Source organism: Miniopterus schreibersii (genome assembly GCF_964146895.1).
Source record: "Miniopterus schreibersii genome assembly, chromosome: 15".
NCBI lineage: Eukaryota > Metazoa > Chordata > Mammalia > Chiroptera > Miniopteridae > Miniopterus > Miniopterus schreibersii.
In genome coordinates this window covers 7993618-8020628 of record NC_138115.1, presented here as the reverse complement: position 1 = coordinate 8020628, position 27011 = coordinate 7993618, and the positions used below count along the sequence as shown (strand labels likewise).

The 27011-nt window shown below is 44.1% G+C and overlaps 1 protein-coding gene across 4 annotated transcripts in view; it reads right to left on the bottom strand.

The window, feature by feature from the left end:
- The window catches only part of ADAMTS9 (ADAM metallopeptidase with thrombospondin type 1 motif 9), a gene marked incomplete at its 5' end in the record, with an annotated part of 155750 nt that overhangs the window by 50966 nt on the left and 77773 nt on the right, over positions 1–27011 (bottom strand). For all 4 annotated transcript variants that reach the window (XM_081159306.1, XM_081159308.1, XM_081159309.1 and 1 more), the window contains 3 exons: positions 17732–17908; positions 20055–20216; positions 24739–25002. In XM_081159306.1, the coding sequence (XP_081015432.1) occupies positions 17732–17908; positions 20055–20216; positions 24739–25002 (603 nt within the window). The remainder of the gene's footprint in view (positions 1–17731; positions 17909–20054; positions 20217–24738; positions 25003–27011) is intronic.

Here is a 27011-nt window from a genome sequence, read left to right as displayed (position 1 = left end):
GCCTGACGGCTGTGTGTGCCCAGGACCACCATGGCACTTATTACCATGAAAAGGAGCTGAGAAAGCACGAGATTGGCAGGGAACACCATGGGAGAAAGCACATGCGGGAGTCACGGTCATCCAGCCGGATGCGGCATTAGGCCCTCGTCTCATCCCCGTTTCCCCCAACACCCCCAGCCTTTGCCACGCTACAAAGGTCTAAGACTGCGGGACAAAAGGAGCAGGATTCACACGTCAGCTCCTGGCACACACTTGAAGGCTGCCGTCAACACTGTCGCCAAGTAGGTGGCCCTGCATGTGCTTCCGAAGGGAGAGCACAGGGCCCGGCAAATGAGGGGAGATAGGAGAGGTGCTCTGCCATCACGTCTCATTGCCCCCAAGAATTACGAGGCGCAGGGCTCTCCAGCTGCCCCCCTCTCCACTTCGTAATGAAACAGCTTCAAACGGGGGGGGCGATGCATTTTAACATTAAATACAGCAGCATGTGCGATTAGCTATGCAAGTCGAGAAACCCAAATTGGAATTCTTTTTGTTCTGCAAGTGCATAAAAATCACAGTTTTTCTAGTTATAAAGACGGAAAACAAAACCCAAGAAAATCCGCACAAGAAGCACCTGGTGAATCCTACTGTGGCGCATCCAGTGGTGACCCAGGAACGTGGGGCATCTTACATCACCAGGCCTGTCCCCTGCCATGCCCTCTGACGCCCGCTCCCAAGCACATCGAGCCTTTTCATACAACTTCTTTTCCCTCTCAGTGTCACACATGATTATTTGTAACTGACAGCAGAATGATGATACTGGCATTTTTGGGGCAAGAGGTAAAGATGGTACAGGACCCATACTCCGTGATGCCATAGGATTATCTATGAAGCATCTTGGAAGACAGGGAGGGTAGTGGGTGAGATATTTGTTCCAAGATCCTTACTCTGAACTGTTGCAAAGGTTAAGTGAAGAACTGTCTGAGTAAGTAACCGGTGGAAAAGCCGTGGCTGATGGGAATGGTGACCCAAGTTTCTTGGCGTTCTGAGGGTGGACTGTGACCGAAGGCCCAGGCAGGAGGGCTCAAGGCTACCTGGAGATGTCATCCTGCTAGAAGATGACAGTGCTCAGGAATACCCAGTCATGGCTTGTGTGACTGTACCAAGCAGTCAGGAACACACCCGGGAAACTTATATCACCTTTGGGAATGCTTCTGTAGAAAAGTAATCTATGCAGTTTGTCTCTGGACTCTTACGTACTTAACCAATGTCCAGCCCTTGAATCTCTTCCTCCCACCAAAGAGCTCGTCTACATGTCACTCAGTCTTTAAAAGATACTGGGACTGAGTTCATGTAATTGCATTTTCCAGTCCTGCTTTGTGCCTGCCTGGCTTTTCTTCCATCAACCTGGTGTGAAAGGAACATCTCTACAGGCCAATACGTTAAACATCTTAACACTGAAAAATTGACAACTTTTCTTGGAAAGTAGTTCATATAATCCATTTGCTTTGGGGTAATGCCACCCCAGAACTGAGATGCGCATACATATCTGAGTTTATAGGCAGAGAGATATATCTCAGCAGGAGGGGAAAAGACCATTTGAACGATTATTAAATTCGGTGCTCATCCTCCAACTTTGCGTTGCCAATTGGGGTTCAGATAAGACCATGTCACTGTCAATATGCACTATTCAAGTTCTCTGTGGCTTTTCTAGTCTCCACCTCCTGCTTTCCTTTGGTAAAGAAATGGCTCAAAGATACCACTAGGAAAGAATGTAAACACCAGCTAACGTGTAAATGGCACACAGCATGGAAGACTTAGCGTTACAAATGGCTAAAATTGTGTGGGATGGTTTTCTGTGAATTTAAACTATTCCTATACTGCTCTGAGATTTATTTAAATGGACATACAAGGGCTGAGGCAGAAGAGGGTGATAGTTATGAACTTGGTTTTGGAGTCAATCAGACCTGGTTTGACCAGTGCGCTCTCTTCCTTTCTGAAGAGATGCTTCACCGCAGCAAGCGTTTCTTTCCCATGCTGTTCAAAGAGGCATGAAATGATGGCCAATAAGAGTCTCAAACTCAGCATGCCCAATAGTCCTGGTCCTCTGCAGCTCTCTCCTCCTGTGGCCTTCCCCATTTCCACGCAGGGAAATGCCACGTCCTACTTATTCAGTGCGCAGCACCCCGGGTACCCCCCCCCACACGCCCGGGGGGCCCTCGGCGCTACTCTAAAGCACATCAGACTCCCACCTCTTTCACCGCCTCCTGCTGCAATGCCTTCCAATAGTCTCCCGCTTCCACATTTGTTCCTCTTCTAGCTTCTTCTAAGTGCAGGAGCCAGAATCTATCTTATTTATTTATTTAAATCCTCACCTGAGGATATTTTTTCCATTGCTTTTCAGAGAGAGTGGAAGGGAGAGAGGGAGAGAGAGAGAAATGTGCATATGAGACAGACTCATCGATTGGTTGCCTCCTGCACACACCCCAAGGGGGAGGGGGAGCGGTACTGAGCCTGCAACCAAGCTACATACCCTTGGCCACACTCGAACCCAGGACCCTTCAGTCCACACGCTGACCCGCTAACCACTGAGCCAAATGGACCAGGGCCAGAATCATTCTTTTAAAACAAATTCATGTTCTTAATTAATGCCCCCCCCCCTCAGTGGCTTCCTACCTCACTGAGCGTAAGCAAAACCCCTCCAATGCTCTCACCTTTCCTCTCCTCTCCCATGATCTACTTCCATGTTCCTCTCCCTCAATTTCATCTGATTTCACACCCCACCCCACCCACTCTCTCCCACCCACACTGGCCTCCTTGCTGCCACTGAGATAGGCCTTATGGACTCCTGTCTCTGGTTCTTTCCCTGGAATACTCTCCTGGATATCCAGGTGGCTTACTTTTGTATTTTCCCAAATCTCTACTCAAACGTCACCTTCTCAATGGAGACTTGCCCGACCTCTTTCAAATTACAATCCCTGCCTCTTCTTCCTTGCTATTTTCTATCCCTCTTCCCTAATTTAGTTTTATCTATGTCAGTAATCACTTTCACAATATATAGTTTGTCTTTTCTTACTTTGTTATTTATAGGTTGCCTCCTCAATCCCACTAGAAGGTAAGCTCAGCGAGTTCCAGGACTTTTGTATGTTCTGTTCACTGCTCTATCCCCAGTGGCTAGGGCAGGGCCTGGGTTATGGACCACACTCCCATACTTATGGGAGACAGATGAACGCGTGAATCAGTGAATGAATGGTATCTACTAGAATCTGGAGCCACTTATATTACAAGAACTTTTAAGGATTAAGTAAACATTCTGCACAATGCTGAGCCCTCTGCACAGACCAAATAAATAACTACTGCTCTCTCCTATCTCCTGGTGCATTCAGTCAGAAACCGGCTAAGTACTCTAATGGTTTAATATTTAATGTATAGTTACAGAACTAAATGCTGCACCGGGGACATCTGAGAGGGAGGTTATCAGAGAACCTGACATAAGATAACAGATGGCAAGTGGCAGCAGCTAGGAACTCGGGATGCTGCACTGCCCTGCATCGCCAGGACTGACACCAAAGCTTCGGCTCCGAGCTACTGGCACCCTCCACACCCCGAGTGTCACATAATGTTTCTCCTCCCCAAAAATGTCACCTTGGAAGGTACCTTTGCCGGATGGAAAAATGTAGATATACAGATTTAAAGCAGACTACAGAGAAATGTAATGGACAAGAATGGGTTCTATCTAGGCCAGGGAATATCTATTTCCATGCTGGCTGGAGACACCTGGAAGCAAAAAGCTGAAGGCTCATACTGTTGTTCCAAAAGAGTATGTCTAAGTTTCATCCTGACTTTAAAAAGGAAAGTTCCCTTTCATTTAGAAAAAGGCCCTAAACGTGTAAGATATCCAGGACCACAAAACCAGTACGAGTCCTGAGACTGTGTAAGTGTAAATTTGATAGAAATGAACCATTGCCACCTGCCTGTACACTCTCCACACACTGACCGCCACAAGCCTCTTTATTAGGGGGTCATTGTTACTCAAATATTAGGATCAGGCCGTGTCCAGAAAGATCTAGTTTTCTTTTTGTTTGTTTGTTTGTTTTTCAATCCTCACCTGAGGATATTTTTTCCATTGCTTTTCAGAGAGAGTGGAAGGGGGAGAGAGAGAAAGAGAGAGAGAGAGAGAAAAACATCAATGTGAGAGAGACACATAGATTGGCCACCTCCTACAACGTGTCCTGACCAGGTCCGGGATCAAGCCTGCAACCGAGGTATGTGCCCTTGACTAGAATCCAACCTGGAACCCTTCAGTCCAAGGGGTGACACTCAACCACTGAGCCAAACGGGCTAGGGCAAGACCTAGTTTACTTAGCCCAGCAAACCTCCCACACAGATGTACCAGGTCACACCATTCTGGGGGCAGTAGATGTCCAGGGGGAAGCCCACCTTTTCAGACCTCTGGTCTGGGAAGGCCAGGTGACCAAGCCCAGTTTCTGAGTTCCTTTAAAAATCACTCAAAACCAAGAGCAGTGTTAAAAGTTTTATTCAAAAAAGAAAATATTCAGCAACCTCCCACTTTTGATAAGTAAAATAAATAAAACTGGGAAGCTGGCTGAAAACCCTGGGAAGTTCAGATCCTATGGACTAAGCTCCAGGCTTTTAAGATGCAGAGGAGCAGGAGTGCTAAACTGGTTTCCACCTGGGCAAGAGATTGCTTCTTTTAGGAGTCACATTCAAAATCAGTATTGCTAAAAGTTTTGAAAGTGGGAAAGCAGGGGGTTTGGGGGTCAGTCACATCTGGATCCAAGATTTACTGATTATAAGATGTTGGGAAACTTGCTTAGCCTTCCTGCAGCTCAGTTTTCCTACCTGCATAAGATCAATTTTGCAGGGATTACATGAGGATTAGCAATAATGCATCCGAAGTCCCAGCCGAGGGCTTGGCTCACAGCAGATGCTCAGCAGAGAGGGCTTTGCTATTATTTCTACACTTCTAGTCATATCTATCTGGCCAACTTTGTGCCACAGCAAGAAACGTAAGACTGGTCATCGTTTGGTGACTGGGATGTGGAGAAGCTCATTCCTTCAGAGAAGTGAGCTTTTCAGTGGTGGCTGTGTCTTCTCATTTATTTATTTACTGAACATTTGCTGTGCCCAATTTATAGCCTAGAATCACTGGTAAGTTTATAATTAGGTAAAAGTCAAAATTCAGTTTCTAATTTTAAAGGTTTTTTTACATAGTCCATTAGTAATTTAAGGTTCCAGTTAACTCTGGAAGGTGGCGCCCACTTGCCAGATGGAAAACCAAGACCTCTCCTGCATTGGGCACCGTGTGCATGTCTTCTTTTAATAAAAACTTCTGTGGTCTCCCGTCAAATAAAGTCTATACTTTGTGGGGAAATCCAACATTTCATTAGAGCTCAGGTGCTATCATAAAACTTCCGAGGTTGGCGACAGTGTCTTGGGTTCACTTGCGTGCCTTTCCTCTACTGGCAGATTTCTCTGCAGTCTGAGTGCCTTGGCGTCACTACCAGTGTTTGTGGCCACTGGTAGTGACCCTTTTGAAGGAGAAGAATTGAGAGTGATTTTCCTTCCAGGGCCAGGAGGTGCATCACCTAAAATGTTCTCAGTCTCAGAGCTGAGTCTGTATGTGTGTCTGTGTGGCGTGGAGGTTGGAGTTAAATATGTATCATTCACTATCTGCTGATGCAGGGAAGGCTTGGAAAGCGGAGGTATGCAGGGCAGAACTTCAGCAACTTTCTTCCCCAGAAGTTCATTAATTTAGCCAAAAAGCCAAATTAATGCCACGCTTCTGGAAAAGGTGACCACCTACTTATTACTTCCTCTGATAGATGAAGAAAAGACTGGTGGGGAAATAACTGATGGTGAAAACTTGATGGTCTCTACAATGTAATGATTCGTTTTCCTGGGAGAAGGAAGGAAACATCTATAATCTCAAGACTCTCTGATTAAAAAAATTGTTATCAAACATATTTGGGAAAGGCTGCAGACTCTCCCACGAGGATATGGGAAGAAAAGTTCTCTAAGAAATCCATAAAACTGCAGGGTGGGGTGACAGTGTTGCCTAGGGGGCATTTGGCAATGCCTGAGGACACTTGGTTATTTCAATAAGGAGGTTATGCTATCGACACCCAGTGGGTAGAGGCCAAGGGTGCTGCTAACCACGCCACACTGCACAAACCAGCCCCAGCCCCAGCGGAGAATCATCTGGCCCCAAACGTCAGTAGCACCGAGGTTGGGAAACCCTGCTTCATACCTATTTACAACCCATGGAATCCTCCTGTACCACTCACTGTCTCAGTCCTCAGTCAGAAGCTCAGCCTGCTGTTCCCTAGGTAAAATGTGAACTAGGACCAATCCTACTTTTAAAAAAGTACCACTCCAAAAAAACCTAAATATTCTCTGACCCAACTCCTAGATATAGCTGGACCATGACATATGTACAGATTCTATCATGGATGAGGGAGGTACTGTTTGTTTGAAATGTAACATTAAAAGGAACATGTCTGTATGAACTATCAGTGCTGTCAGAACGAGCCAAACGTATGAACATATTGGAGTAACCCTGGTTTTCTTTCCTTTCCTTTCTTTCTATTTTATTTATTTACTTACTCATTTTAAAATATGTCTTTATTGATTTCAGAGAGAAGAAGGGAGAGGGAGAGAGAGATAGAAACATCAGTAGTGAGTCATTGATCGGCTGCTTCCTGCACGCCCCCCACCGGCTATCGAGCTGGCAACCCGGGCATGTGCCCTGACTGGGAATCGAACCGTGAGCTCCTGGATCCTAGGTCGATACTCAATCCCTGAGCCATGCTGGCCAGGCTCTCTCTTTTCTTTCAAAAAAATATTTTATTTTATATTACTTTATTTTATTGATAACCCTGGCTTTCTTAGAGATGCCCATCTCATTTATGCCTTTCTTTCCAAAGCTGGTCACTCCTGCCAAAGTGGCCACGCAGAGGGCCTATGGGTGACCTTGGGCACCTCTGCAAACTTCTACAGCTCCCCTCCCGCCTCCAAAAGAGAATGAGCAGCACTGCTTGCTGGTTTGCAAATTCCGTCTGCTGACACACTTGGAGACCTTGAATTTGTAGCTTGTCCTTGAGAATCTTTGACTGACCTTGATGGCTTCCTGGGATCCCACAGACTATTTTATGGGAAATTTAACCAGTGTCCTTCCGCAGGGCTTGCGGCTGTGCCTTCAAGTTTGACTTTTGACTCTGAGTCCTCCCTCTCTTAACCAGATGTCTCTGCAGGGTTTCTCAACCTTGGCCCTATTTCAACATTTTGGGTGAGATAATTCACTGTTGTTGGGGGCTGTACTCTGCACTGTGAAATGCTCAGCAACATCCCTGCTTCCATTCACTAGGTGCCAGTAGCATCCCCAACCCATTTGTGACAGCTAACAATATCCCCAGACGCTGCCCAGTGTCCACTGGGGGTGGGGCTCGGGGTAAAAATCACTCCCAACTGAGAGCCACTGAATTATCCCAAGGTTTTGAGAAAGTCTTTCAACAAGCTCTCAAAACCGAATTGATTTTAATTGATGTGATAGGGGCGGGGCACACAGCTCCTTTGTGGATGGAGTGGCAAAGGGCCTGCTGAACAGCATTCCAACAAGGTCAAGATCTTATCCGAAAAGGGTGAGAAGCCCTCATCTCTAGGGAACGTGACACGCACAACGTGAACTCAATTCCCATGCACGGCAATGAAGACCCCAACTGCCATGAACAAACACCGTGTCCATGACCAGCTGTTGCTAAGGGGACCCCGGCCAGTTTGCACCCGATGCAGAGACAACCAATGAGAGGGAAAGAATGATTTCACGAAGAAGGGACAAACTGCGACGTGGGAGAGGTGAGCTGGTTGCAGGAGGGCTTTATTAGTGCAAGGAAAACAAACAAGACACGTTTTCTCTTTCAAAGGGACCTGGGCTGTGACTGGGAGCTGTGGACAGAAAATAAAGGAGTCTGCATATGTCCGAGTATTTACTGGAATTTCTGGACAAGACTTGCAATAAAAGTGTATTTCCTGGGAAAAGGGAAGGAATAAACGCAGCATTCCCACAGGCCTTTTGCTTCAGCTGCCTGGTGGGAGGGGTGGAGGGAGGCAGGGAGGAACGGAGACCAGGAGCAGAGAAAGCCCGAGAAAGAGCCCAATAAAAATCCAGGAAAGGTTCTGTTTAGGCTGAGCTCTGGCTGGAGCACCCGCTTCATTATGATGTTACTGCGCAAATCTGAGATTAAAACCAGCTTCGCAAAATGTGTCAAAATTGTTCAAGTCCCGCAATAAATCCAGACATACTGTTTGCTTCCTTGGGAAGCAAAATACACCCTCTTAACCTGTTTATGTTTAAGAAAAATTTTAAAATAACCTATTTTGAAAATTTTCAAACTTCAAGAGAAATTGTAAGAACAGCACAAAGAACTCTTAACCCCCTTATCCAGATTCCCCAACTTCCAACATTTCACTTTTGCTCCTTTCTTCATATATATATTCAGGGTGTGCCCCCAAAAATGTATGCGCACTTTAACAGCTGATAGTTCAATTTTGAAAATGAAATGTATTTTAATAAACACTGCCTTTATAATTATTCAAAGTGCGTGTATACATTTTTGGGAACACCCTATATATACACATATATGCCAATATTATTTTGTCTTTTCCTGAACAATTTGAGAGTAATTTTCAGACATAACGTCCTGCCATCTTCAAAACACTAGTTTCCCCAAATCAAGGACACTCTACCTAAATGCCGTACAACTCCCCAAGTGAGAAAATCACTAATGACACAACACCACGGCCCGATCCTATGTATTTTTAAATGATTCCTTTCTATAAGTTAGCCTTTTATTTCCACATGAGGGTGGAGGCGGGAAGGGGCTGCGGGGACGCAACTCCCGTGGCTACCAAGGGGCACGAGTGAGACTCGCCAAGAGCAGAGTCCAACTCCTGGAGCTCAGCTCATGCTCGAGAAATGCTTTGGAAGATATCGCAATTCATTTGCTTTATTTCAACCAGAGCGTTATTAACGCGAGACAGCTTTTTAATAAATTTTAATTTCATTATTTTTCTGAGTTTACTTGTACAAAATAGCATACAAGTTCTACAAGAAACTTCATCACCACAAACATCTGCAGACCCCTACCTGGCTTTAACGAAACATCATCTATCATCCCAAGTACCTACACATCTACCGAGCCAAGAAAACTCTTATATTCATTACCTCGAGCTGCATAGTTCTCTTCACATATTAAAATTTCAGAAATATCACCTAATGTGTGCTTATTCAATACCGTATGCTTTTTTCCTCCCTCAGAATCTTCTAGCAGGCCCAAATATTGCTCTTTACTGCTTGGTTTAATTTTAAGAGAAATATTTTTCTCATATTCATCCCCTTAGAGCTCTGAGCAAAATTAGTAAATGGCTCAATAATTCCAGAGTGTTTGAAGTAGTAAAATCTTAGACTGTACACATCCTTTGTCCACAGAGGTTGCATTTCACCACTTCACCAGATAAACAGCCATATAAGATTATATCTTGGTAAAACCAGGGTTTTGAAAGTCAGGACGGCCCTGGTTCAAATTCTGCGTCAGCCACTTCCTAGCATTGTGGCCAAAACCAAGTGGCTCACTTCTCTGACAGTGCTAACTCCAGCAGGCAGAGAGCGCTGCGTTAGGTTATGTGCGTGAACTGCTTTGTTTAATTCCCAGCAAAAAGTAAATGCTTCGAAATGTGACTAGCTCAATAAAAAAACCAAAGTCCTCCCTATAATTATGGAGGAAAATACACTGTGCGAAATTAAAGGAGGAAAAAGCAGCTCTTTGGGGATAACTGAAGCTATCCACTCATCCCCTTTCTGAGGCAGTTCAGGGGAGAGTGGCTCAGGGAGAATTTCTGAATTATTTCCTATTTTAGTGCACAGATGATGTGAGAGTCAGCATAATAAATTCATTAGAGCTTTTAAAAAACAAACCACCTGAACCGTTGATAGTTTAATTCAGGACATTGCTCTAAAGGAAAGAACCAAACGCACAAATTTTATCTGGCCACTGGGAAAGGGACTTGATGACATCATCAGTCAACTTGCAGCCAACGCTGTTGCATAAATCTTAATTTCTGGGGGACGTCAGTATGAGCATGAATGTCAATGAGTCCACAGGGTTTTCTTAACACTGTGGACGCTGAGTCCTGGGAAGTTAAATGACAATTACAGTGGAGGAAACACTGCCTCTACTCTGCTTCTTCTGAAGGGTCTTTGAAACAGAGCCCTGCAAAGCTGATCGGCTCAGCCTTCACCTACTGGGCTGGGCAAAGCTGCCTTCCTGAAACTTTCCTTCAAAGAAGGAGTGATCTTTTGGAATTTAAGCTTCCACCAGGTAACTACCTGGTGTTTTCCATTTTGGCCTACTCCTGAGAAGCATCAATCAATCAAGCCTTGCCATTCCAGCCCACTGAGCACATAAACATTCTTTCTCCTTAACTGAACTCACTGCCAGGATGAACTTGAACTCTGAGATGTACAAGAGGAGCATTTGTTTTAACAGCTGCTTTTATACCGAGGCCCTGGAGTTACTACTCTCCAGACAGCTGGTTCTGATAGCCTCTCTCTTTTATTGCCCTCTGGTTTTTCTAACACCCAGCTGTCAGGCAACACCCACTGAAGTGTTTCAGAACAAAGGCACAAAACAGAAGACAGGCACAAGAATGCCACTCATTGCAGGAGAGGGCATCCTACCTAGGAAACCCTTATATGCTGATATAAGGATTATTTTCCCCAACTTATTTTTGTAAGTTTATTGACTTCTTGGCTAGTTTATTCATGGCTAAAGATGTACTGTGGCCTAGGTTGACCTGTCCAGTAGAGTAGTTCCCGGCCACAGGTGGCTGTTTGAATTTAGAGTAATTAAAATGAAATACAATTCAAATGCACTTCCCTGTTGAACTTGGCCACATTTCAAGATCTCAATATTAGCCACATGTGGCCAGTGGCTTCCATATTGGAGAGCAAAGACAGAAAACATTTCCATCCTCGTAGAGAATTGTTGGGCTGTGCTGGTCAAGCCATAACCTCTATCTTGGAGGAGGAAAGGGGATGCAGACCTGCTAAGAGTGATGGCTTTGTCGGGTCAGCATACACTGATTATCTTCCATATAACTTCCTGCGCACTCTTTTTGAGGCTGCCCGCATTCTATTTTATAAATTTCTGGAAAAGGGAAGTTGTGGTCATCAACACCATCCATGGAAACGATCCCAGTTTAGAGAAACAAGAAGCAACGGCCGCGGATGGCATGCACACATTCCAGATCTAATTGTACGCACTCAGCTGCAAAGGGGGGATTTGCTCTTGGCCACAGCTTCCCACCGTGTTAGAGGCTGAGAACCCCAGGGGGAGAGGCAGAAGAAAGCTGGGCCTTCCCCTTGTCCTGGCTTTCAGGCCACTGAACTCGCTTCTGGGTTCTAGCGTGAAGCAAAGAGAAACATATCCCCGCTGGGGGGTTTTTAAAGGTTCCATGCCAGCAGTAAGGGAGCATCTGTCCCTGAAAGTGATCGGGCGGTTACACATTGAAAAGGAAAGATAAGATCGATAATTTCTATTTATTAAACAAAGTTCATTAGCAGCCATAGAGATACACACACACACACACATATACACACAGGGGTGGGCAAAAGTAGGTTTATCGTTGTGAGTACACGAAACAGTTTACACTTGTATTATTTAATTATTATATTATTTATTATTATTATTAACCTTCTCTTGCCCATCCTGTATATATATCCTAATAGCAATATGCGTTTTTTAAATCCTCAGCTGAGGATATTCTTTCCATTGCTTTTCAGGGAGAATGGAAGGGAGAGAGATAAACATTTGGTTGCCTCCCACACCCGCCCTGACTGGGGCCGGGGATTGAGCCTGCAACTGAGGCATGTGCCCTTGGCTGGAATCGAACCCGGGACCCTTCAGAATGGAACCTGGGGGCCGATGATCTAATCACTAAGCCAAATTGGCTAGGGCATGATATATATTTTTTTATTTCTATGGTTTAGTGGGGCTGCCAAGGGGAAAAAAAGGGTCAGTTCTTGAATTACATGTATAATTTTATTCCTTTAATTTTATTTCTTTCTCCACTAGACTGAGTGGCTCTGACTTGTTCATGGCTATACCCTTAGCACCTAGAACAGTGCCTGGTCGCAGAAGGCACACAAAAAGTATTTGCTGAAAAATGCATGACGTTTTATTATTAAGGAATGACCCAGAGTTTTTAATTCCCTCATAAAATAAATCTTCCTTGGCTGCCTTTACTAGTCAGGATTCCCTGACAGCCAATTAGACTTGGCCGCAACCTGGACCTCCCACTCCACATTCCAGTTTCCAACTTTTTCCATTCCAGGGGCCGGCTCCGGTGTGAGTCAGCAAGAGAACCTTCATGCCTCCTCCTTGGGGTCTAATAACCCTCCCACCTCTGCTGCACCCCCACTCCCACCTTTGGACTTTTTAAAACTATAAAAGTAGAAATCTGTCAGGCTATCACAAAATATGAGCTGTCAGAAGGCAGGAACCGAGACTGAGATAGGCAAACGATCACTGTAAATACCAGGAAAAAAAAGGTCAGCTAAGTTTTATCTCCAGTGAACTAAAAGCAGCCCAGTGCTGCGGCCTGTTTTGAACACAGTTTTAGATGAGTGGTTTATAGTCTTAATCTACCCTGAATTCAGGCAAACTTAGTAATTTCATGTGTTGTACTCTTTCGGTTTCAAAAACCATCTTATTTTTATACTTTATATTGATAAGCCAAATAATGTGTTTCTTATTTTTTTTTAAAAGGCACTAAGCAGTACATTTAAGATGTGTCTTTGTTGGTTAAAAAATCTCATAGTTATATAAACAGTGCATATGTATTTAATGTGATATTCCTTATGGCCAAATCGTTACACCTCTTCCTAATGTGGCATGATTTCTGTAACATGAAGGAGAGGTGTGCTTTGCCATTTCCTAAACACAACCAGTTGTTTCAAGTGTTCATAACCGCTGGTTAAGGGAATTTACCAAGAACAGGACTAAACTGGGCTTTTCTGTCATTGGAGTGACATGGACAGCCAACACTAGCTCAATCGTGTTGAGGTTAGATGGAGTTTAAGTGTTCGCATATCCCTTATTGAATATGAACAGTTTAAAAATTTCATTATGAACATGGGCTGTTTGTTTTCTCTCAGAATAAGCAGGATTAATCCAGTGAGTACACGGACACTGAAGTCTTACCACTAAAGTAGATGATCACGTAGTCAACGAGGCCATTAAGAACACCTCGGTCACAGGGTAGCGTGGGGGCTAAAGGTGATGCGTATTTGCTTAGCGTGGCTTGGTACATAGTCAATACTTAGTAGATGTTAGCTATGAGCATCTGCTTTCAAGAGTTATTAGTTTCACCTTAAAAAGTTATAAGGTTATTCTTTTTGCCTTGTTCAGCACCTTATAAAAATGTCAAACTCATAAAGGGACTCCTTTATTTTGGTCCTTTCACCCTCAATTACCATAATAAATTAAAATGAAAACTGGAGGCTCAGTAGGGGAATGTGGAGCCAGTAGATGACTGGGCTCACCTTGATGATTTATAATTTTTTAAAAAGTGCAGGCTCTCTTAAAACTTCCAAGCTTATTGTTACAGTATTTTCTGTATTTTTCTTTCATAAGAAATGTTTTCTGAAATGTATTGCAGGCTATCAAATACCAGAATTGACAAAGGTTGAGGTGTTATACAATGACCTGAACCCAAAGAACAAAGGATGATGAACTTATAGACTTTAGGTGAGCTGTTTCCTATCCCAGCTCCTCTTACATGTGCAGAACCACTCGTTCTAGTCACGAGTTTTGACTTCTAGCTATGTTGGATCATTATATATAAATTCAATAGGTGGAGCATTCATATTTCATAGTTCAGACTCAGTGAATCAGGACCACAGTATTAGGAAAAGAAAAAAAATACCCAACAAATGTTAAGCCTCTTATATTTTTGTTTACATCACTAAGCATCATTTCCAACTAAAAAATATTTTTTAAAGTATCCCTTTAGAATACACATTTTAAACTGTGGAATTACATAAGCTTGCCATTTGGCTACTCAGATTTGGAGAGGAATGGAACAGGATAGAGGGGATATACAAAATTAAAATGTGTCCTTTTAAAACCAAAAGAAACATACAAATGCATTTCTAATTCACATAGCCTATTTGACTTTACAGTCTGCTGATAAACACCAATTTTTAAACATTGTATATAAAATTAAATAACATGGAAAAATAAATTATACTTTATTATATAAACACATAGAAATCTGTACTGCTCCAAATATTCAGATAATACTAGGCTTGGCTGCTTAAAGCTGTATTCAGAAAATACGGTAGTGATGTTTACAATCTTTATTTTTTGCTAGAGAGATTCAGTGAGGTGATAAAATAGCTGATGCTAAATACTTCCTCTTTCTACCTATAGGAGCTGCAAACTTTAATATGAAAATGAGGTAGATAAAATTGATAAGTTGGCCAGGCAGAAACAAAAGCACAGTTCCTGCGTGAAATCATAAATTCTCACTGTTCGGGTCGGCAAGCATTATTCCGAATTCCCTGGCTCAGAGAATACTTTCAGGTTTGTCACGGAAAACACAAATGAGCAATTTCTCGGAAGCAGACCCAGTCTGCAAGACCATCAGCTGGCAGATACGCTGAGCCATGCGACAGGGGGATGCAACGGGGCCTGCTTGGAGGGGCGACATCCCTCACCTAGCCTCTTGTCTTTCTTTCCCTAACTTGAGGAATCAGCTTCCTCTAGAAGGCTGCGGCTTTGTAACCTACTTTGGGCTCATGTGACAGTACAGAGCTCTCTTTCTAACGCACCCCTCTAGTCAGGGGGTGAGGCGTTCGCTGCAGTCAGCTCCTGGGCCAGCCGCAGGGGCCCACGGAAAGGCTTGATCAGTGAAATAACCTAATTTCAAAAGCAAAACAGTACAACTAAGGGTGCAAAGACCATGGGAAAGAAGACAGCAAAGGCTGAACGTCTGGAGGATTTTCTTATAACCATGACTCTAAATCCACAGTGACCGGAGGTAGAACTAAGGGTCTAAAAGAGGTACTTGAACCCAGGATAACAGGAGCTTCAGTTTAGAGAGTAGAAGCCGTGCTAACAGTGATTTGCAGTTTCTTTCCTAAATATTGCTCCTTAGTAACAACTGTTGAGCTAAGCTATCTCCATTTTGACCTTGGAAAGGTCTACTCAGTTAGTGGCAGTCGCTTCTCGACACTGCCTTCGGCTTGGGGACAGAAGGCAAGCGGCCGAAGGACTAATTGTTAGCCTTGGTCTCTAATACGCTACTTTGCTTTCTGTCAAAAGCAACAATGATAGCACCTCAAATGTGCTTTTTGTTGTTGTTCATTTCACTGTAGTGACAATGATGAAGCACCACAGAAGTAGCTTCATAGCTATTAACACAATTCACTGAGGTATGTTTAAATTTAGAATTACTATGAAATGGTACCGAAGCATCCACAAAAATCAACACAGAAATAAAATCAAAATCCCACCGCAAGAATCCAAAAGACTGCCCTCACACACATATATTTGAGTAATATATTACAAATGTATCTATTTAAATAAAATGCTTTGGATTTAAGTTTTTTTAAAAATCATAGTTCAAAGCCTTGCAGCAGTGGCTTTGCTCCTAGGCTGCAGAGGTATTTAAATTTATATTTGAATAACTATCACTTTACAAAGGAAGCATTAAAATTAGAGGTAGCAAAAATATTTTCTAAATCCATGTATTTGCTTCTGTGCCTAACAGGATTAAAATCTCTATCTTTTTCTCTCTGTGTGTTTTGGAGAAAACTGTGCAAGCCCAAGAAGAAGAACTATAGTAAAAAAAAATAAAATCTTCAGTTAAATTAAATAGCAGATCATATTTTAAAATTTAAGCCCTTAAAATATCTGTGAGAGAGGGTGGTGATCCTGTGTGAAAAATTTGATCTGTATTTAGAAAGGATTCAAAGAAGAGAATGCTATGGAAACCAATATATATTATATATTGTATATGACATAAATTGTATATATACAGAGTGAGGCAAAAGGAGGTTTACAGTGTGGGTATGCGAAACAAAGTTTATTCTTGCTAATTATGGTATTATTTTCCATATGAACAACTGTAAACCTTCTTTTGCCCCACCCTGAATATATAGTATACAATATACAACATGTATTATCTTATTGTATCATATTATGTATATACACAGATACACACCCCCCCTCTGAGGGTTAGGAAATTTTTTTGGTCAAATTAAAGAAATGCAGCTTTTGAGAGAGCTAGCAGACTTTTTGAAACATACTTTGGCTGTGGTGCTGTGGTTGGCTGAGTGAACAGGGTGAAAATGTAAGGGGCCCAAGAGGGAAAATTTCATGAAGAATCATGTGTAATGGTGACATAAGGAGGTTAAGAATGTCAGAGGATGTTCCTGACACACTAAGGTCATTTCTGATCTTTTCCAAAGTGTTCGCTTTGGGTGGTGCCAATACTGCGGGCAAGATGCTCCAGGTGAGCTGTCCGTCTGACTCTGGCACTTTCTAAGCTCTTGAGGAAAATCCTTACAGCCCAGCTCAACAGTCCCAGGAGAGACGATACTCTGAATTCCTCTAGGTTTCTACTTAATGAGAAGTACAACGGATATCGTTAGTGTTCCACCTGCAGACACAACCTGAGGCGTTGAAACCTTGCCTGTTGGAAGCATCAGCAAGTATGAGCCATGTCACGTCAGTTAATCTGCTCTTTAGCTGGTTCCAGGAGTGGTTAAGACTTTTCCTAGAACCATATAAAAAAATTCTGGATATGACTTAATATAATGTCATTTCAGCTTCAGTGCAATTAATGTGTTTAAAAGAATGTTTAGTACATTTCCTTGAAACAGCTCTAATGGCTCCGCAAGTTATGGTACAACTTAGAGTGTTGTTTTGACACAGCTGACCCTTCGGTTCTCAAGAGCTGCCCGGACGTTTGCATAGTGGTGAGAGAGGGAAACCGGTCTCACAATGTCAGCTAAGCAGACAGCAAAGGAAGCCTAGGTCTGAAGCAAAAAGTGGTCTCAAATGGGTGTTGTGTCTTTGTGGAAGAAAGAACATTTCAGACACAGGGACAAGCACCAGGTCACTGAGTCCACTGCTGGTCTTTTGCATTTTCCAAATTTCAGTCTATTTTATGGGTACAACCTTTGAGGTGATTGTGTTGAGAGTTGTACCTGAGTCACTGAAGAAAACATTGCTTTGGCCTCAATAAGTAGGTACCTTCCCCAAAGTCAAAACAGCCATAGCTAAGGAAAGGAAAGTAAGCCTGCTATTGAGTTGTCTGCTTAAATCACTTTGGAGCTGAATCACTACATTAAGTTATTTAGTTTCTTTAAAAAAAAAAATCCAAATATATATAGTCTAGTTCCCCTAGGAAAGGAAGTTGCTTCCTGGCGTTGGCACCAGGCCTGCATGAGGTACGCGTTTTCTGTAAAGTCACTTTGGCAACATCACAAAACATTAATGCTGCGGTAGATCAATGTGAGGAAAAGAACACACCACTTATGGCAGTTTCAGGAAAGCCCTTGTGAGCATGACAACTGTCTGTCACAAAGGAGTGCCCCAGAATACTTCGGAATTGGGGATAGCAGCTAGACAGTTTGGCTAACAAACATGAATAGTTAGGGCCGTACCGAACTCCAAGGGCCAGCGCTCCATGCGGCGTCCTGAGGACAAGCGTGCGTGTTGCACTGCTCACGGTCCAGAGGCTTGTCGAGAATCTCACAGCTCAGGTCTGGGAACCGCTCGCCGCTGGGCCGCTGACAGGCCACCAGTCTGGTTCGCAAGCCTCCACCGCATAGCTTAGAACACTGCACAAAGGGAAAGGAAGGCTCCGTTATTTCAAATAGCCAACGGCAAATTTTCCTTTCCCATAAGAAATATTTCTTAGCCAAGCTCTATTATGGCACAGGGCGAGGTAAGCCTCTAGAGAGAACCACACTGAATTAGCCAGAGCAGTATCTATAGCAGACTGGCGCTCTCTGCCTCAATGGTAGGTGCTGTTTACTGAGTGCTTCCTCTTCACCAGTGGTAGGTGCTGTTTACTGAGTGCTTCCTCTTCACCAGTGGTAGGTGCTGTCTACTGAGTGCTTCCTCTTCACCCGCACTAGGTGCTCTACTAGACATCATCTCATCAGGAGGACAGGATAATCACTTGCCCTATTTTACATATGGGGCAACTAAGCTTAAAAGAGGTTAATTAACTTGATCCAGGTCAGCTTAATAGCAAGTGTTTAGGATAAAGTTCCAGTATACAAAACCAAAAATCAGATATCCAAAACACCACCCAGTACCACATACAGGAAATAATGACTTAGCTAGTTTTATTTCCTGGCAACTTCTAAGAAGCTGTCGCCAACCTTTGGCTGTTCTGTGATGCCAATCTCCATAGACGTTTATGATGTCAAAATATTTTACGTTATCTTCAAAACTTAGAACAACTATGACTTTCCCCGAGGATGAATAAACAGTGATGGGAATGTTGGATCAACTTCTGACTCCTGGCTAGATCCGAAATTCTGAGGCAGGAACAAGTTGTATTTCTTGGACACGACTGCTGAGCTCACATCCAGGAACACTGACATTCGGTTTCCCTGCTGTGCCAAGGCCAGATCTCCCACAGAATCTGGAACGATCTGGTCCGTGCTGACAGCAGGCATCCCTGTGAATGCGTGTACTCTCCTGGCTTCAGTCCAATTACAGAAGCTTAATCATGGGTCCCTCAGGACAAAGCTTTTTGAGGAGTTTTGGGAAAACCCTAATACACGACTCTCCAAGCCTGACTCCCCCTTCCTGCCTTTCAGCCAAGCCCAAGAATGACGCACTGTCAACGAAAGTCAACAGAAGTCTCCACTATGACTGCCTGTGACTACTGGGCTACGTGTATGAAACCGTGACGTGCGGACACACGATTTCAGTTAGCCGGGGAGTGTGCGTTAACGAGCCCGACCATTGCATTTGTCTTTTCCCCCTCTTGGCAATGGGGTCTGCAAGATGTTAATCCTCATGTTTTATTTTATAAATTTTACAGTCAAGGTAGAACTCAAGAAGCTTTAAATATGTGATCTCCCTGTAGATTCAAGAGTAGAGAGATATATTTTTGTTAAACACAAAACAGTAAGTCTATAAGCCCTCCATGTAATAGTGGCTCAAAAGCCCATTTGATAATGCTAGTAAGGCTAATTATAAAAATAATTATCCCTAGTAATCATCATTTTTATCATAGCAGCTGACTCTGACCGCAGGCTGTGTGCTAGGCATTTGACATGCACCATCTCCAAGGACAGCCATGAATACTCCGGGGCTGATGCCACTGCCGGCCCGTCATAGAGGAGAATGGAGGCGTCTGGCAGAGTTGCAGGGCTGGGCATGGTACCCAGTTTTCTCTGCCTTAGATGCTCTATCAATCATCGCAGGCAACTCTTTAGAAAGGTCTAAAATAACAGCTGAAAAACTCCACTATTTGAGAATATACAGCTAACTGTTCACTTCCCTGTTTAAGGCGAGTCACCTTGCATGGGAAAAACAGCACCTATTCATTCTGGTTTCATCAGGGGGTGAACTGATGCAGACATCGCACCATGAGAATGAGTGTGTATCACAACACCCCACACTGTGGCGAAGACGGCAACGTTTCCACTAATTCTACACATATTTTCGATCACTTTAAGAGCCTCCATTTTTTAATCAGCGGAGGTTAGCAATTTAAATTAGCGTTTAGCTTCGTTCTTTCCTAATTTCCCTCTCCGGTGTAATCGAGCTGTCTATGATTGATCATAAATGCACTTTTAAAGTAGCCCTGCATTAAGAAAGGTCTCCTCATTAATTCCAAATCAGGAAGCTTTAACTGGAGCGAACTCTCTTTCCTTCAATTAAACGATGAACAGTAACCCAGTTCGGTCAGCAGATTTACTCTGTTCCTTCCAAAGCGCGCACGCACCCGGACTTTCCGCTCACCTCTCCCCAGTTCCCGTAGGCCCACCGAGGGCAAGGGCCGGACTCGCAGGCTCTGTGCTCATCCGGTTTGATCCTCTCCACGCAGTCGCTCGCCGTGTGCCCGTTCTCATCCTGACACACGACCACGCGCCGCTGGGACCCGCCAGCGCAGGTGCTGGAACACTGAACACAGCGGGCATCAGTCAACAGGTGCGCCCGCCCCTCGATTTCCATTTTAGGGTCACAAAGACCAGCCGATGGAAAGGCCAGAGACAAACGCGGCAGAAATCGTTCTCAGTGGACAGAAAGCCATAGCAGGACTTTCCTTCTCTGGGCCGTTTATGTACAAGTCTTAAAATAAATACCCCAGGGGCAAAGTGTGACTTCTCCTTTCATGCTTTAGGCCTTGAGTAGGTGTTCAATAAATGTTTACTGCCGGTGTTCGGTAAATGCTGGTGTTCAGTAAATGCCCAGGGAGTGGTAATGTGCCCTGATTTCCACGGCAGCCCGACTTATGGCCCTCCTTCATCTTCTCTAGGTCCCTGAGAAGTACACAGGTGGACCGACACCACAGCCTATTGAGAAAGTCTTTTCTTTTCAAAGCTCCAAGTGCTTATTTAGAACCAACGTGTGACTTCCCTTTCAGCACAAGAGTCAAATTACATGCTTAACTGACAGCCAGTTGTTGAAATTAAACTTTCATATTAACTCAGTCACTTATAGGAACGCCACCTAGACATCAGTTTCTCCTGGGTAATGTTCCTGTCTCTCCCTCCAAAATAGGGTCTACTGTAGTGGCAGATGGTAGCAAGGTTTGTTTTCCTTCTTATTTATATTTTCCAATGGACTTCACTGAATTCCATATGGACGGGCCTCTCTGGATGGAGGTTCAGTCTAGCACTCCCTCTCATGGTTGTTCATAGAATTATGTTTGCATCGCAGCTCATTTCCCACACAAGCTTCTCATAGCCCTCTTGTTTATCTACATCTTGAGTGTGTTTTTCTTTCCATAACTTCGTTATCTTTTGAAACCCAGTGTGTTTGCTAGCATCCTTCACTCTGACCCCTAACACTCTGCCTATATAATAACCACCTAGTCCCAAGCAATTCCCACGAGTTATCATCGCAAATGCTTTTGCAATAATGTTTTGAGTTCCGGATTCTGATGGCTGACTTGTGTTTTCTATCAAACCTCAGCTCATACCTGTGTTATTTCAAAATACCTGCAAATACTGCTGCTTGCTGCTCAGTTTTTTCCATGTAACGGTGTGAATATATTTTGCTTATTACACTAGACCTCAGTTCAATTTCCCTACCTACACTTGTCAAATTGAGTGGTTTAAAAATATATTGGGTTTAATTTTAAAATATGTATAGAGCAAGAAAATAGATGTATGAATTCTGTCTGAGAAAATATTTAGGTAATTTTTGATTTAGGTAAATTTTGAATGTTTTAAAATATCCCACCTCTATTCTCAGATAGTTCTGGTATAATTACTCTAGTTGAAAATATTTGTTTTCTACTTTTGAAACAGCTTCTTAGTCCGTAATAAAAAATACAGAGAACTATTATTTTAATTGGCTTTGTTTGGGGACCAGAATTTAAAATGTTTGGGAGGCCCTTCCATATTATAAATAGATTTGGAATATATATTTTGGCCCTTGAATTTTTCCCTTCATAATAAAATCTTGTATGATTCCTTTATTATGTCTCCTGTGAGTGTTATGGCCCAACAAAATGATAAATTCCTTGAGGGACGGCTCAGTGTCATAACTCATGTCCCTGAAACTCCCACAGCCCTGGTCACAGGGTTTACTGCCTGGTTCCATTAAAGCTTCTGGAAGCAGTAGGTCTATAAACCACATGCTATCCGATCCAAGGCCAACTAATCCAGGCTGCCCACTGACCAACCAGATGCTTCCTCCTGAGGATTTGACCGAAAAGGTGGAGACAATGCTCAGCTGGAGCCAAGCTTCTGCACTGCAGTTCTGAACCCAGGGTCGGCTCGGGTCTTTATCTTCCCACACACAGATGAAGCGCTGTACTCGATCAAATGCCTATGTTGCGGAATTTCACTCTGCACCTCTTTTGTCAACAATTTTCCTATTCTCTTTAGGTGACATATTTTCCTAGGTAGCCATTTCTTTGAACAAAACCCTGCTCTTATCACCCCCACTGGACAAAACAAGGGGAAATGGAACAAGAGGAACAAGAGGTAGTGGACATCTGCTTTTCTTCCCTGCCTCATATGCTCCCCTACAGCAGGCAGCCCAATCCCTGTAAGGAACCTTCCCTCCCCAGGCAATGCCACCTCGTTGGGCCTGTCTATTAAGATGCCCTGCCCTTCCCTGGTCAAGGTGTGAGCAAGTGGGGCAAGCCGGGCCAATCAGGCTCTCCTGGGGATTTGAATCCCAAGTAACTCAAGGGCGGTTCAGAGGTGAAAGGGATCCATTAAGACAGAAACTCCTCAAAGAAGTTATCCTCTAGATACTGCTCTGTCCAGATCAGGGTTCCACAAACCACAGCCTTGGGGCAAAATCTGGCCTGCCACCTGTTTTTGTAAATAAAGTTTTATTGAAACCCAGTCATGCCCATTCATTTGTCATCTATGCCTGCTTGTGTGCTGCTACAACAGAGGAGCTGCTTAGTTGTGTCAGAGGCTGTATGGTCCACACACATAAAAATGTTTACTAGCTGGCCCTTTGAAGAACAAAATTGCCAGGCCCTGAGCTAGATCCCTGAAGATGCTCTGGTCTCCCCTGTACCAGAGGCTACATGAATGCTCTCACTTGAAAGAGTCAGTTGCTTTTCTTTTGCTTGCAACCAGAGATCCCTCACTGATTACACACAGGAAACTCCATACAGGGTTCAAGTTTATGCAGAAACCTGCTGTAAAATGAGGGTCTTACTCCAGAATCCAGTGTAAACTTGACAATGCCATTCTCTAGTGTTTATGATTCTTTGCTGCCTTTTCTGCCAGGGAAGGCAGGAAGACCCCATGCAAGGATGCACGCACACCCCACACACTCCTGGGAGTGGGTCAGGCATCACAAGTGAGGCCTGAAAAATCACACTGTCCAGCTTCAGCCTCACTGAGCTTAGAAAAAAATCCCCAAACAAAAACCAGGCAAAATGCAGGCCGCCCATTGCTGCCAAAAGGTTCCCTAATTCTCCCTAATTGAGAACTCTGCCCAGGGCAGAGTCATTCAGTCTTAAAGGAATGCATCATTCCCAAAGGCAGTCCTAAATGAGGACGGCTTTAAAATGTCTTTAAAACTTTCTAGTGCTCTCATTAGAATACATACACATGAGTTCCGTATTTTTCAATCAGAAAAATTGTGGGACACCCAGTGATTACCTCCCTTAGTCACCCTTTGATTTCTCAGAACCAAAATCTCCTCTGAGCCAGGCGAAGGGAGACAAAGCAGGAAGTAAGCCAGGGGACCGAGATGGCAAAGGTCCCAGCCACTTGGCAGATACACAGCTGACACTCCCAACGCGCAGCGGCTGATCAGAATTCCCGGGAACGTGTCTGACTTACTGAAACAGACAGCCTCCTTCTAATCCTTTTTAGTCCAGAAATAATTAAACACAATTAGCAGTACTAGAAGGAAACACAGTAAATGATGAAAAAGAAGACCCCGGGTGACGAATAACCTGACTCCGCACCTCCTCACCCCATGCAGTTTCATTAGACGTGGCCAGCACCCACAATGTAATTATTTTTTTTGGAAAATTATTTAGTAAAAAATTGAAAGCCTTCAACCCAGCCAGGCATGGCTCAGCGGTTGAGCATCGACCTAGGATCCAGGAGACTGAGGTTCGATTCCCGGTCAGGGCACATGCCTGGGTTGTGGGCTTGATCCCCAGCAGGGGGCATGCAGGAGGCAGCCAGTTGATGACACTCTCATTGATGTTTCTATCTCGCTCTCTCCCTTCAAAAGCATATTTCCCCTTTGGATACTGACTATGTTTCAAGGTCTTCCTAATGTGAAGGACAATGATAATGATAAGGATTATTGCTGACGTCTATTAAGGTCTCACTCTGTAGCAGGCAGAGTGCCAAGCACTTGACTTGCATCATTGCATTTAATTCTCACAACCCAGAAAAGCCAGCATATGGTTAACTCTGTTTTCCAGGTGAGCCTTGAAGAGTATGGTACTTCCCCCCTAAGTGCAGATTTTACCTAGCCTCGTATGTCCCTCTCCCCCATCCAGACCAATGATCTACTGCCACCAATGACACAGCAGCCGTGCCCCTTGGACACTGCCCTCGACTGGAAAATAGTGAGGTGGAAAATGGCGTTTGTGATGGGCTCCCTTTCAGAAGAGTTCCTCTGCCCTTTCAATCCCCCCCAGGTAAGAACTCCCCCAGGAGGAGCTGCCCCCAGGCTCACTCCTCTAGGCCTTCACAGCACCTCCCAGGAGGCCACATGCTCAGGATGCCCAGCAGTGATGGCCCCCTCTCCACTCAGGTAAGGGAGCTCACAGGTGCATGCAGACAGCATCAGGTGACACTTTCTCAGGGATTGCAATTAGCCCACTGCAGGTCGCCCCAAAACCAGTGAAAATGCATGACAATCCTTGGTGAGAAAAAATGCTCCGAAGGTGTTTTAAGTCTATTCCCCACCCCCACCCCCACCCCCAATGCAGCCTCTAATGAAAAAGGTGGCAAATTAGGAAAAGACCTCAGTAAATACTCACTGCTCCCCAGGGCCCAGTCCTCCACTGGTTTCCACCGAGCACATGGGTGCGGCTAGGGCTGAGGCCTCTGGGCTGAAAACCTGCATTTTGGAAAGGGTGCTGAGCACTGTCTGGGGTCCGATGAGGGCATGGTGGCATGGAGCAGTCCTGGTCGGTTTCTGGGATATAATCTGTGTCACACTTGCTCTGATCAATCACATGGTCACTGTAGTTGACACATATCACTTGCCGGGTTGTCCTACCTTGCCCACACGTCACAGAACACTATGGGGAATGTTCAGAAAGAGAAAGGGTCAGTCACTGGGCAGCCATAAATTCAGGAATGTGCATTTTTGGTAAATTGCCCACTACTCACCCAGTTGATCAGGTCAAAACCTGGGTGTTATCCTTGACTACACCCCATAGCCATTTCATCAAGAAATCATGCCAGCTCAGTGGTCAAAATATAACCCCAGCCCAGCCACTTCTTACTACCTCCACCATCGCCTCTCTAGTCCAAGCCATCACCTTCCTTTGCCAGGGCTATCGTAATAGCCTTTCGTGTGGGCTCCTGCTTATAACCTTGAACCCCCACCCCCGCCCCAGTCTATTTACATATCACAAACAGTGCCCCTTGCAAACAAAAGTCAGATCATGCCAGTCCCTCCAGTGACTCCCCAATTCATCATCCCGGCAGCTGACATATCTCATCCGAGTACCTTTTCCACAAGTGGCTAAGCACTGGGTGTTGGAGCAAAATCATGCAGAAATGTTTTTAGAATTGGTCGCTAACTGGACAGTAACCCACTTTCTATGGTCTTATCAGAGAACATCTTCTTCTTCAGACATTGTTCAATGTCCAAAGTCCTTACTTGAACTGGTAGACCCTTAATGATACGGCCGCTGATACCTCTATGATCTCTCTTTGACTCACCTCCTATCCCTCGGCACTCACTGCATTCCAGCCACACTGGCCTTTTGGAAGTTCCGTTAGTCTGCCGAGCACACTCGCATCGCAGGTCTGTGCATCTGCTGTACCTATTGCTGTCCCACATGAATAACCACGTGGCTTATCCCCGCACTTCACTTAGTCCTGCTCAATCGGCCAGTCCTTTCCTGACCACCCTGTCTGAAAGCATGTCCCATTGCTCTGCTGAACTTTTCTCTAGTACTTGTATCTGTTACTATATCATATTATCTATTTCTTATTTTCTCAGTGACTGGAACCTCCATTGGGAGAGTCTCCGTGAAGGCAAGGACTTTATTATTTGTTGCTCGCTGCTCTTTGGAGAGTGAGCTTTAACAAGTACCTGGTGAGTAAACAGCTGTACCTGATGTGTGTGTGTATATATGTATGTTTGGAGGCTCAAAGCATGAGAATGAGATTCTTTACCATTTACTGAGCACCTACTTTGTGCTAAATATTTAACATATATAATCTCAAGTAATTTCCACAACAACCTTGAAGATAGATATTTTTTGGTCTTTAAAAAGCAGAAGAAACTAAGGCTCAGGGACTTTAACCAGATAGCTCAAGGTCATGCAGCCAGTAAATGTCAAGGTCTGGATATTTACACAGCTCTGTTTGAATCTACCTCTCAAATTTTATAATATACGTTATGATATCTATTGACATATTAGTCTCCATTTTCCCTATGATGTCTCCTCACCTATCCTAAGTTTTGTTATTTCCTGGACTCTGGTTTTGACAAGGCAGAAAGCAGGAGCTGCCTGAAGACAAAGGTTTTTCTACTTTCATAAAATCCCATAGACGGTGCTCGGTGCACACAGGGGCCAGGTCCACAGCTCTGGATGGGAATTCTCACTTCTTACTCTTGGCAGGGAAGCCAAGAGCCCCTGGGCTTCAAGGGAGCGCAGGACACAGGAGGTGCCCAGACTCAAGGCGAAAGGCCGCCTCCTTACACCTCCCTTCATCTTTACCACTTTGGATACCACACACACCGACTACACTCTGGTGTGACTGGTTTTCCAATCAGCCCAACAGGACAGGGGCTTAAGTAGATTGTAAACTGATATTTACATATTTTAAAAAAAAGCACATTTCTTGTACATCCGACTACGATTTATACCAGCTGCACATACATGAAGCACAGCAATTTAAATCACAATCTAAAACAATAATAATAATAATAAAATTAAAATAAATAAAAATAAATAAATAAATAAATCACAATCTAAATCCGATTCTAAAATACTACCACTGATATCTGAGACCTGCTGCTAGTCATCCCCCCGACTGCGGCCAGTCCTCTCCCAGTCCCAAAGAAGTCACT